Source organism: Alosa pseudoharengus, unplaced genomic scaffold, assembly GCF_046254945.1.
Source record: "Alosa pseudoharengus isolate Yale_2024_CS ecotype anadromous, Long Island Sound unplaced genomic scaffold, YU_APseudo_1.1 YU_APseudo_1.1_scf_24, whole genome shotgun sequence".
Lineage (NCBI taxonomy): Eukaryota > Metazoa > Chordata > Actinopteri > Clupeiformes > Clupeidae > Alosa > Alosa pseudoharengus.
The window spans coordinates 4,440,206-4,452,705 of NW_027468689.1; the positions used below are offsets into that span (position 1 = coordinate 4,440,206).

The 12,500-nt window shown below is 47.4% G+C and overlaps 2 protein-coding genes across 2 annotated transcripts in view; both read left to right on the forward strand.

The window, feature by feature from the left end:
- Positions 1 to 4,546, forward strand: part of LOC143142149 (E3 SUMO-protein ligase ZBED1-like) — a 4,774-nt gene extending 228 nt beyond the window's left edge. The window contains exon 2 of the mRNA XM_076302872.1: positions 1,023 to 4,546. Within this exon, the coding sequence (XP_076158987.1) occupies positions 1,095 to 3,215 (2,121 nt within the window). The 5' untranslated portion in view covers positions 1,023 to 1,094 and the 3' untranslated portion in view covers positions 3,216 to 4,546. The remainder of the gene's footprint in view (positions 1 to 1,022) is intronic.
- Positions 1 to 12,500, forward strand: part of dhrsx (dehydrogenase/reductase (SDR family) X-linked) — a 25,596-nt gene that overhangs the window by 283 nt on the left and 12,813 nt on the right. The window contains exons 2-3 of the mRNA XM_076302873.1: positions 6,582 to 6,689; positions 7,677 to 7,745. Coding sequence (XP_076158988.1) covers positions 6,582 to 6,689; positions 7,677 to 7,745 — 177 coding nt within the window. The remainder of the gene's footprint in view (positions 1 to 6,581; positions 6,690 to 7,676; positions 7,746 to 12,500) is intronic.

Below are 12,500 nucleotides of genomic sequence, written 5' to 3' on the forward strand. Positions count from 1 at the left end.
ATAGCTAAGCAGTGGCCAGCATGTATAATGAACTATTTAGCTAGGCAGCGCAGTCTAGGTCTAGGCTACTCATATTAGGCTACATTAGAAAAATACGTGTGATAATAACTCAAGAGTTTTGTGTCGTGACGCCCCTCCTGTAAGTTTAGCCATTTAAGGTATATCCTGAATGTTAGATACTTGTTAAACGTTTATATAGATTTGAGGGTAAAGTTAAATTAGACAAACCGGAAATGTCTATCTCTCTCTCTCTCTCTCGCTCGCTCTCTCTCTCGCTCTGTGTTTGTGTGTTTGTGTAGGGCCTATGTGAGGGGTGATAATCTCTGGTTGTGTAAAAGTGTAGAAGACCTCTAACCCAGATATTTCTGGTGTGTGTGTGTGTGTGTGTGTGTGTGTGTGTGTGTGTGTGTGTGTGTGTGTGTGTGAATCCACAGTTTTTAATCACTGAAATCCCTTTACAAAGGGCTTCTTGTACTGGGGGACTCATACACTGGAATAGCTCCGTTACTGAGCCGACAAAATATTTACAAAACGTTCTGTGTGTGACCAGTGTAGTTACTGAAACATGTCTGTGTATAGTACTTGTCTGTTACAGTGTCAACCACTCGTTTTGGTTGTGAGGACTTCCAAACCTCTGCCAGTAGCCGCTCAGTAAATCTGATCTTTGAAGAAGTGTTGTACCATGAGGATGTTTAGACTAATTGTTGGTGTGTGTGTGTGTGTGTGTGTTGCCATCGTCTTGTTGTTAGAGACTATACAGAGCTCCCCAACCTGCCACACAGCATGCCATGGTAATGAAACGAAGAGAAGGATGATAATGATGATGACGACGCATGGCTGATAATGATTGCAAACGACCATTTGATAGACGGCGGTGATGATGATAATGGCGTAACATGATGATGATGATGATGATGGTGGGATGACGACCGTTAACAGTTATGGGCGGCATCTGACTGTGTGTCCCCCCGTCTGTGTGTGTATCCGGTCAACGTGTGTGTGTGTGTGTGTGTGTCTGGCAGGTTCTGGAGCCGTTCTGATCTGATTGGCCGACCTCACTGGAGCAACTCCACTCTGATTGGCTGACGGTCACCATGGAGCCCAAGAGCGAGGAGGTGGAGGTGGAACCTCAGCTGGTGTCCCACCCCCGCGCCAAGAGCAAGGTGTGGAAGTACTTCGGCTTCGACATGGAGGAGGACGAGGTGGGCAAACGCGCCCACTGCCGGCTCTGCCTGGCGCAGATCGGCTACTCGGGCAACACCACCAACCTGTACGCCCACCTGCAGCGGCACCACGCCGACGCCTTCCTGGAGTTCGAGAAGAGCACCGGCGACTCGCCCAATCAGACGCAGCAGCAGCAGCAGCAGACGACGATGACAACGCAGCAGCATCAGCATCAGCAGCGGACGCTACAGGCATGCACGCGTCAGAACTCCCAGGAGGCCCGGCGACAGGCGGAGGTGACCGCGGCGGTGCTGGGCTTCCTGTGCGAGGGCTTGCACCCTCTGGCCACGGCCGACGAGCCCTTCTTCCAGGCGCTGCTGCGGACTCTGGAGCCGCGCTATTCGCCGCCGACCTTCGCCGAGCTCGTGGCGCACGCGCTCCCCCAGCGGCAGCAGCAGGTGCGCGCGGCAGTGGCGGCCGAGCTCGCCGGACTCAGCTGCTGCGGGGTGTCGGCCGACCAGTGGCGCAGCGAGACGCACGGGCGCTCCTACGTCACGCTCTACGCCCACCAGCTGGCGATGTCATCGTCTGCGGCGTCGTCCGCGGCGACGGGACTCCGAGCGCTCAGCCGCTGCCTGAAGACGTTCGAGGTCCCGGCGGACAGTCCGGCGGAGGGCATCACGCGCGCGCTCTACGAGGTCTTCATGGAGTGGGGCGTGACGGGCCGCGTTTGCGGAGCCACGATCGCCTGCGGATCGCCGGACGTGCGCAAGGCCTGCGCCCAGCTGGAGCTGCCCGTACTCGTGCCCTGCTTCGCCGACCAGCTGACCCGCGGGGTCAACGACGCCTTCCTGCTGCCCGGCGTTCAGGCGCTTCTGTCCCGCTGCCGTCGGCTGGTCGATTACTTCCAGCAGTCGGTGGTGGCGTCGTACATGCTGCAGGAGCGGACGAAGCAGCAGCAGAGCCGGTCGTCGACGGCGACGGCGGCGGAGGGGGCGGCGGAGGGGGTGGCGGGGGGGGTTGCCGTGGTAACGTTGGTCACGGAGCGTCCCGGGTGCTGGTCCTCCACGCTCGCCATGCTGCAGCGTCTCCGGGAGAACCAGCCGGCGGTCACCTCGGTGCTTCTGGACGACGCTAACAACCAGACGCTGCTGCTGGGCGCGGCCGAGTGGACTCTGCTGGACGGTCTGCTCAGGATGCTGCAGGGGCTCCGATCGGCGGCGGACATGTTCTGCCGCGGTGGCGGTGGTGGCGTCGGTGGCGTCGTCGTCGGGGGCGTCGGTGGCGTCGTCGTCGGGGGCGTCGTCGGGGGCGGGGCCCGGCCCACCATCAGCATGCTGAAGCCCGTGCTGCACATGCTCCAGAGCACAGCCCTGCGGAGGAGCGAGGGAGACCCCGCGGAGCTGCACGACGCCCGGCGGGCGGTGGCTGGCGCTCTGGACGAGGCCTACGCACGGCCCGCCGAGCTGGACATGTTCCTGAAGGTGGCGAGTTTCCTGGATCCGCGCTACAAGCGTCTGCCCTTCCTGACGCCGTCTGAGCGCGCCCAGGTGGAGGCACGCGTGCTGGAGGAAGCCGCCGCCCTCTACCAGAGACACACCCCCTCCTCGCCGCCATCCAACGACGAGCCGCCCAATAAGAAGCAAGCTCCTCCAGACTCAGGCGCCACCGCCAACCCGCTGGCGGTCATCTTCTGCCAGTCGGGCGCAGCTGACTCCCAGGAGGAGTTCCAGGCCCAGGCGGAGGAGGAACTCAGCAACTTCAAAGCCCAGAAGGTTCTGGGGCTGAACGAGGACCCGCTCCGCTGGTGGTCTGACCGGACGCTGCTCTTCCCCATGCTGCCCCGGGTTCTGCAGAAGTACTGGTGCGTCCCGGCGACCAGTGCCCCAGCACACCGCCTCTTTGGACCCGCCGGCAGCGCACTGTGGGGGAAACGGAACCGACTCGACCCGGAGCACGTGGACCAGCAGGTGTTCCTCTACGAGAACACCAGAACCCACTATGAGCCAGAGCTGTCGTGCGTTGACAAAGAAATGACCGGATTGGTTTAGCAGAACCACACAGAGTCTGAGAAAGACCCGTCAGGATTGGCTTGGAAGGACGTCAATCTGCACAGACAGCCAATCAGGGCCCATCAGTAATATTTAACTGAAACATATGCCAGGACAACAGACCACAGACCAATTTCAAATGGACAAAGATACTTTGTAAAAAACTGGACTAATGGGCTCAACACCTTAGTATAATCTCAACCAGGTGCTGAGTCCTCCTGGGCATCAATATAAACTTTATGAATAAAGGGTAGCGCTCAGTTCTTTTTTAAGCTTTTTAGTTGAGTACCGTGTGTGACGTTCAGTTTCCATGACAGCAGTGTCACTGGATCTAAACAAACTTTCGAAGTGGCTTAAATAGCATTGAATGTAGACATGTGACATCATTTCTAGCTAATAAATTGTTTTAAATGTAGGCTATAGCCATTTAAACATGCTTTACCTGCTATACAGCAGCTTAGCTACATAACACGGAGTCCCAGGCAGGTGTAATAGAAAGAAACTAAATTTCTCTCTATTTCACGTCTTATCAAAGACTGGCGGCTGTTAAGAGTGACGTTTTCTGCCTCAAAAATAAAGCCAAGACACGTCCATTTAAGGATTTTATCAGCATGCTGTGAAGTCACATGCAGGTCTCTTTTACGGAGGAAAAACCCATGCTAAACCCATGCTAGTCACAAATTTGATCTTGTTGGTGTATATATATATATATATATATATATATATATATATATATATATATTGTAATATGTGATTCCTACAGTGTATAAAAATATACTAACGTCTTGGAAACGTTGTAAAATTATTGAAAAAGCCACCGCTATGGTGACTACTATGGTTAGATTGATTTGTTTAGATCCAGTGAAATTGCCGCCTTGACAACGCTACGTCATGGCTCTATCACCCCATTAAGAAGTTTAAAAAATAACTGTAAGTGCTATCCTTTATTCATGAAGTTCACAAAGATACCACACCTCCACAGGGGCCAGCCGTGTAGCGTGTTCTAGTGTAGCTCTTGAAATGTGTCCTCTTGCCCACTACGTCTAACTGTGTCCTCACTGTGTACTGTCCTGAAGTCATAAAATTGCTATTTTTCTACCTCTGTTCTAGCCTTTTCTTTGCAGTGGTAACTTCAGCGTTGCTTTTCTGACAGACTACTGAAGGACTTGAATAAGTGTCTTTGTATTTGTATATTGTGTATGTAGAGTTATATGACTGACAAACTCATTAGTCTTATTAAACCTCATTGTATGTCTCACATTTTTTACCAATTAATCTGTCCTAACAACATATTGAATCATTAAACTAATGCCTGCAGTGTTGGTTTTTAAGTATTGGTGTGACTTGCTGTGTTTTTTTGTAAAGTAACTGGACGAGGGAAGTTTGGTCTGAGTTTGGCAGACATGGCGTCATCTCCATGGATTACTGACACAGTTTAGGAAATGGTGTCAGACTATTTCTGCTCCCCTTCTCGGAGGAGGAGAGCAGCGGGGAGGTGCACTGCAAACTCCTCAGGATGACCACACACTCCTCAGGACATGGGGGTGGGAGGAGACAATGCCACAGGAAGTGGTGATGTAATCCCCCAACACCGTCAGTTGGGGTAAAGGTTCTTCAGTTAGGGTAAAGGTGGTTTAATAAGGACAATGGTACTTCAATTGGGGTAGAAGTTTTTCAGTGCGGCTAGAAGCACTGGGGGTTGTGTAGAAGTATTTCAGATTGGGCAGAAGAACACTAGGGTTAAGGGCTTTTATTTATGTGGCTATTTAATGAGTCATTTGTGATTGTAAATCACAATGTTCTGCTCAGGCTGTTGGGTCATTTTTGGGTCTGAATGAGCTGGACAATAACTCAGCGCTCCCAACAGTGAACTTACAGAGCGGGCAGCCTCCTCAATGTTCCTTCCCATCTGTGTGTGTGTGCAATTCTCCTATCTGTGTGTGTTTGCGCGCGTCTCATCCTCCTTATCAGAGTGTCCTCAGTCTAATGGCCCTTGCAATCACCGTGGCGATGAGGGCTCTTGTTGCCGGCGGATGCCAGGCTTTGTGTAAACATGCTTATCATTCCATTTATCTAAGCGGCACAGCCTGGCTTCCATTCATTTCACGCTTATCCAGGAGTGCCTCCGCTCATTTGACCTTCATCTGAGAAGTACCTCTGCTCACTTAACCTTGATCTGAGGAGGAGCACCTCCATTCATTTAAGTAGGCTGCCTGGTCGTCTGCACAGCCAATCAGAACATGCAGTGGAGGAGGGTCATAGAGGGGGTGGGGGTGTGCTGAAGGTCTCTTCCCTCGTATCTTCCTTTAGCCACAGCCGCAGCCTTCCCACCCCAACAATCACATCACAGGGAGGAATTTTAATGTTATGGGAGGGGGGCATCTAAATATCTACATGACCACTGTGTGTGTTATTGGAGGAGCCACTCAAGGTCATTTGAAGGTCACAGCTGCGGAGGATAGGCAGCACTGGATGGAGCGCAGACACATCATGTGACCAGCTCAAATGTCTGTCACAATACACAGGCCAGACCATCTTCTCACATCACATGACCAGCCCGAAACGACCAGCGGCCCAATACACAGGCCAGACCATCTTCTCACATCACATGACCAGCCCGAAACGACCAGCGGCCCAATACACAACAACCACACCAGCACTGCAGAGCACACCAGACCCAGACACTGAGTTCTGTGTCTTTGGAATTCTGAGTGCAGTGGGACAGTGTGGTTTTGTGATTGTAGAACACATACTGAGTGTGGTTCTGTGTATTAGGAACAGAGGCTTTATGTGGTTCTGTGGTTGAAGAACAGGTACTAACTATGGCTCTGATCACTGAGTCTGAACACATACTGAAACTCTCGTAGGTCTCTCACTGGCCAGAACAACCAGGCTGCGTCTGTGGTGGTGTCGGTCCCCATGTGGCTCTGACCCGACTGTTCTGGAGGGAGGCTTGTTGCTGCAATGAACCTTTTCACAGTGCAAACCTGGAAACCTCTCATGTGATGCCTTAGGAGAACTGAGTGCTCCTTCTCATTGCACAAGCTTGGAAACCTATTGTGACGTCACAGGAGAACTGAGTGCTCCTTTGCACTGCGCAAGCCTGGAAACCTATTGTGACGTCACAGGAGAACTGAGTGCTCCTTTGCACTGCACAAGCCTGGAAACCTATTGTGACCTCACAGGAGAACTGAGTGCTCCTTTGCACTGCACAAGCCTGGAAACCTATTGTGATGTCACAGAAGAACTGAGTGCTCCTTTGCACTGCACAAGCCTGGAAACCTTTTGTGATGACGTCTTGTCTTGCCCTGAAAGGCTCACCAAATCTTTTGTGTTTTTTTCTTCGTCTTCCTCTGCTTTGCACAGCTCTGCCCAGCCAACATGGACGGGTTGCCATAGTGACAGGTGGCGCCAGAGGGATGGGCTTTGAGGTGGCGCGGAGTCTGACCGGCCTGGGCATGCACGTCATCATCGGTACGCCGCCACTCCCACAGTCACTTGATCTCTGATTAATAATCTCAGTCACTTGATCTCTTTGATTAATCATCTCAGTCACTTGATCTCTCTGATCTCTGTCACATGATCTTTCTGATCACTGTCACATGACCTATCTGATCTGTCACATGATATCTCTGATTTCTGTCACATGACCTGTCTGATCTGTCACATGATCTCTCTGATTTCTGTCACATGACCTATCTGATCTGTCACATGATCTTTCTGATTTCTGTCACATGACCTATCTGATCTGTCACATGATCCTTCTATCCTGTGTCACATGTCCTATCTGATCTGTCACATGACCTATCTGATGATGCTTATCAGTCAGATGACTGCTCTGATCTCAATCACATGACCTCTCTGATCTGTCACATGACCTCTCTGATCTGTCAGATGACCTCTCTACTAGGGGGATTCGACTTGATGTAGCTCCCTGCGGCCGTCTTAAACTGACTGCATAACATGATCATTTCTGAGATTCTGATATGTTTTCAACCATGACGTATGCACAATTCTGGTTTGAAAATGTATCAGAATCTCAGAAATAATCACGTTATGCAGTCAGCCTAAGATGGTCTGTCGATCAAGTCGAATCCCCCTAATGATTCTCCTGTCACATGACCTATCTGATCTCTATCACATGACCTATCTGACCCCTGTCACATGACCTATCTGATCTCGGTCACATGACCTCTACCTTGACCTCTGATTTTCACCTCATGGCTTCTCTACTTTCTGATTCGAGTTAAGACATTTCAGATTTCTGAATTTAAATATTTGTAATGATGATGTCGATGCCCTTGGAAAGTATCACCTGTGTGATGATGATGGCATTGAAGAGTTATCTTCAGGTGTGTGTGTATGTGTGTGTGTGTGTGTGTGTGTGTGTGTGTGTGTGTGTGTGTGTGTGTGTGATGATCATGATGGTGTTGGAGTAATCTTCTGTTCATCATTTCCTAGCTGGGAATGTTGAAGAGGAGGGTCTGGAAGCTGTGACCAAGATCCGTGACGAGACCAAAGAGGGCAAAGGTAACCATGTCACCATCTACTTGCCATATATGTGGTAATTGGGAATTCCCCTGGTTGACCACAGTTGACTACATTTCACTTGTAAGTTGTGAAAATGACATGCTAACCATTTGTTAATAATTAACTGTTGTTAGCGACACAGTATTCTACATAAACAGACGTCGAGCAGCATAGTGATAGATAGAGGTCAGACACCATTGTTTCTATGACAGATTTAATGAACACAAATAGAACTGAACTGCCAATAAACAGTGCATATCTGCGGCTCTTATTTACACTGCTGTCTTGGATTCGAATTCGAGGTTCTCAGCTCGAATGAGTGGACAAGTAAGAGTTACAAGTCCAGGGGGAGTTCCAATTGAAACTGGGAAATACAACTTTTGTATACAACAGCTGTCAGTGTGTGTATTTGGTCCTTACAAATTCACGTCTGGCTGTGTGTGTGTGTGTGTGTTTGTGTGTTCGTTTGTGTGTGTGTCTTTTCTCTCTCTCTCTCTCTCTCTCTCTCTCTCTCTCTCTCTCGCTCCCACTGTCTCTGTCTCTTTCACACACCGTTTCACATCCTCTGCTTCTGCCATCTCCATATGGTCTGTCAAAATAACATTTCTTAAGCATCTAATGAAGCCTTAGGACACACAGACACACACACACACACACACAGCCACGAGTGAATATACACAGAAAGGCACACACACTGATCCAGATACACTAATAAACAGACACACACCAGCACACAAAAGAATATGAGGTCCTTTTGAGGGACAGGAAGTGTGTGTGTGTGTGTGTGTGTGTGTGTGTCTTGTGTGTGCCAGGATGATCAGTATGTGTTTTTAGGTAGGGGATGTTAATGTACAACCCTGTTTTTAAAAAAATTGGGACACTGAAATTTCAGTAATAACAGAATGTGGTCTGTGATCTACAAATCACATATTATAAGAAACAAATAATGCAACAGCATAAGCATAATTCTCCTCAATGTGAATTTGCAAAAGAATTTAGGGATTTCATCATCTATTGCAAATAGTATCATTTCAATATGCATTGCATCCAGAGAAGTCTCTCGGCCTGACTAACATAAACAAAGCATAAACAGTGCCATCGCCCAGCCGCAGACAGTGTACACCGCGCGTCTTCATTTTACATGCTATTCTGTGTTTCCCATACATTGACTTATTTGTGGCGGCCCACCACAATATCAACATTGAACACCACACAGTGATTTTCCAAATTGTACTAAATTGAGCTTAAATCTCGTTAGCGTCATAACCACGCTGCGCTAATTTGCTAAAAACTGTTGTATTCAAGTTAATTATGCAGTGCCGTCTCTATGAACACATGTTGACACTCCATCCACAAATTGGTTCAATTCCCAGCTTCCACTGTTGTGTCCTTGAGCAAGGCACTTAATCCCTTGTGAAAAAGTGTCTGCTAAATGTAATGTAATGTAATGTAATGTAATGTAATGTAATGTAAAATGCTGGTTTAAACTCTACCATGCAAAAAAGAAGCCACATTTAAGGCTTTAAGCCACTATGGCATGGGCAGTATGTGGGTGCATTAGTTGCCTATGGCATGGGCAGTATGAGGGTGCATTAGTTGCCTATGGCATGGGCAATATGGGGGTGCATTAGTTGCCTATGGCATGGGCAGTATGAGGGTGCATTAGTTGCCTATGGCATGGGCAGTATGAGGGTGCATTAGTTGCCTATGGCATGGGCAGCTTGCACATCTGGAAAGGCACAATTATTGCTGAATGGTATCTACAGGTTATGAACAACTGTGTTGCCATCAAGATAATTTATTTTCAGGTAATATTGAAATGAATATATCTGAGACTGTTTTCCGTACATATTACATCAGTATTGCTTCATAGTAGAAGGGTCTAGGTGTTAAAATGGCCTGCCTGTAATCCAGGCCAGCCATGTTTGGTACAAGATGAAAAGAAAATACCCTTTTTTGAATAATTTGAACATGTATCCATCCCCCCCCCCCCACACACACACACACACGCCGCTTCAACAATTGATGTGTCTGTGTGTGTGTGTGTCTCTCTCTGTCATACACACATACATCCCCTCACTCTCCTCTCTTTCTCTCTCTCTCCTCTCTTTCTCTCTCTTTCTCTCCTCTTTTTCTCTCTCTCTCCTCAGTCTGTTGTCCTCCTGTGTTCTTTTCTCTGCACCCTTCTCTTCTTTTAGTCATCAGCCAGAGTCTGACCCTGATGGCATCAGGACGGATGTGTCATATAACATGCCCTAGATAGCACCACTGTGTGTGTGTGTGTGTGTGTGTGTGTCGGTCTGTCTGTCTGTGTGTGTGTGTGTGTGTGTGTGTGTGTGTGTGTGTGTGTGTGTGAGAGAGAGAGAGAGTTGTCCACTCCTTGTGTATATGATGATATGATGTACTGGTCATTGAGGCTGATGGGGTTGCTGCCCTGTAAAAATCTTCTCCTCCTGACATCTGTTTTCTCCTCACTCCTCTTTCTCTCTCTCTCTCTCACACACGCACACACACACACACACACAGTGCTGTTTGAAAGTATGTGAACCCCTTGAACAGTTTGGTGTTTTATTATGATTTTCATCACCATTTTTTTTTATTTTTTTTTATATGAACTGTCAGGTGTGTATCTTTATGAAATGCATGGATTTGTTTAGAGGGAACTGTGAGAGTAGCCAAAAAAATAATAAAATATGGAATTAATGTATGTACAAAAGCAAGTGAGCCCCCAGCTGCAATTAATGTAAAACATATTTGGGTGCTGAAATAATCAATTAAGCATAATCAAATTGACTTCCTTTGGAAAGGGTTTGAGCAGCCATTATTAAAAGAGAGAGGAACTCCACCTAACCACTGTAGTGGCAAGGTACACCCATAGAGATCAAACATTGCCAAGAGGAGAGGAGATATTCGAGGACAGAAGGATGAGTGACAGCCCATCGGTCTGGGGAAAGCTACAAGACCCTCTCTAAAAGATTCCAGCTCCATTTAAGACAGGGGTGTCAAACATACCCGCTAGATGGTTTAATCCGGCCCAGACTTGTAGAGAATACATTTCTGACGATGTCAACAAAAAAAAAAATCTCTAGCCCATTCCTGTGAGGAGTTATGAATTTTCAAAAAAAAATTGTTCGGAGTTGACTGGTCCTGTGCTGTCAGTTTGGCTACATTGTCGGGAGAAAAGCAGGCGTTGCGACAAAATTCAGAGACAAAGTGCAGCCTGCAAACGGAGGACAAGATGTTTGGGCATTTTATTGTATTTTGCACCAGGAAGTGTTGTGTTGTAAAACACTAAACTTGGATCATGTTAAAGTGTGGTTGTGCAAACTGTAAATTTAATCAGGTCGCGAGGTCTGACTCACCGTCAGTTTGACTGTTTTCTTAGTGATAATGGCATTCTGTCTGGCTTACCATACCACGCTGTAGTACGGTGGTTAAGCCGAGGTGCCGTACTCAAGCGTTTCTTTGAACTACGAGAGGAAATTGGACAGTTCTTGGAGAGAAAAGGCAGACCAGTAGCAATTTAAATGCCCGGAATGGGTGCAGGATCTGGCCTTTATGGTGGATAGCCTATTACACAGCACCGCCACCTAGCCTACAAAATTATTTGATCTGATGTAACCTAATCGTATCAGTTGATCGTATTGCTCATGCACTGCTAACTTATGTTTGTTAAATTCATTTTATTTTTCATACATTTGCACATTTACATTTTTAAGGCAGAATGTTAACTTTCTTCATAGCTCCCATTTGAGTTTAGTGTGGTGAGTTGGTTCAGGTGGTCAGATGTAAAAATGTAGGCCTATCCACTCAAATATAAAAATAAACCAGTTGTTTATGAGAGTGAAATGCATTTTATTTCAATTTCATTGGCCTCTCTGAATAAATGTGTAATAATCTAATATATCCCTTGTGATTATGTAGGCTACAAATGTAGGCTGAAGGGTAAAGCATAGCCTACTGAAAAAAACTAAGCTGGAGATTTGGAGTTGTCAAAGGATGTTTTGCAATTATTTCACTGGTCCGGCCCACTTGAGATCAGACGGGCTGTATGTGGCCCCTGAACCAAAATGAGTTTGACACCCCTGATTTAAGACAAATAAGACAAATTATTTGCAAATGGAGGACATTCAACATCACAGCAACATTTCTTAGAAGTGGATGCCCATCAAAAATATGACCAAGATGCACCAGAAAGATAATAAATTGGAAAAGCCAGCCCACACATCACCTCTAGAGAGTTCCAGACCTCAATGGCAGCATCTGGAATAAATCTACATGCGTCTACGATCAGACAAAACGCTCACGGGAGGGTGTCTAGAAGGAGGCCTCTGCTCTCAAGAAAGAACAGGACAATGACCCTACAGTATAAGCATTCAAGCAAAATGACCAAGGAATGGCTTAAGATCAAGAGAATTTGTACTCTGGATTGGCCTAGTCAAAGTCCAGGCCTCAATTCAATAGAAATGTTTTGGCCAGATCTGAAGCGGGCAGTACATGCCAGTTGACCCTCCAACCTCTCTCAACTGGCTGAGTTCTGCAAGGAGAAGTAGGCAAACATCCGCAGAACCAGATGTGACACACTGGCTAATGGGTTAAGAAGACGTTCGGTTGAAGTAATGGTTGCAAAAGGAGGTGCTACAAGAAATTATCTACATGGGTTCACATATTTTTGCAAATGCCATATTTTGACTTTTGCCATATTTTTGTGAGCTAAACCACTTATGTTGAGATATATAATGAAAATATATAACT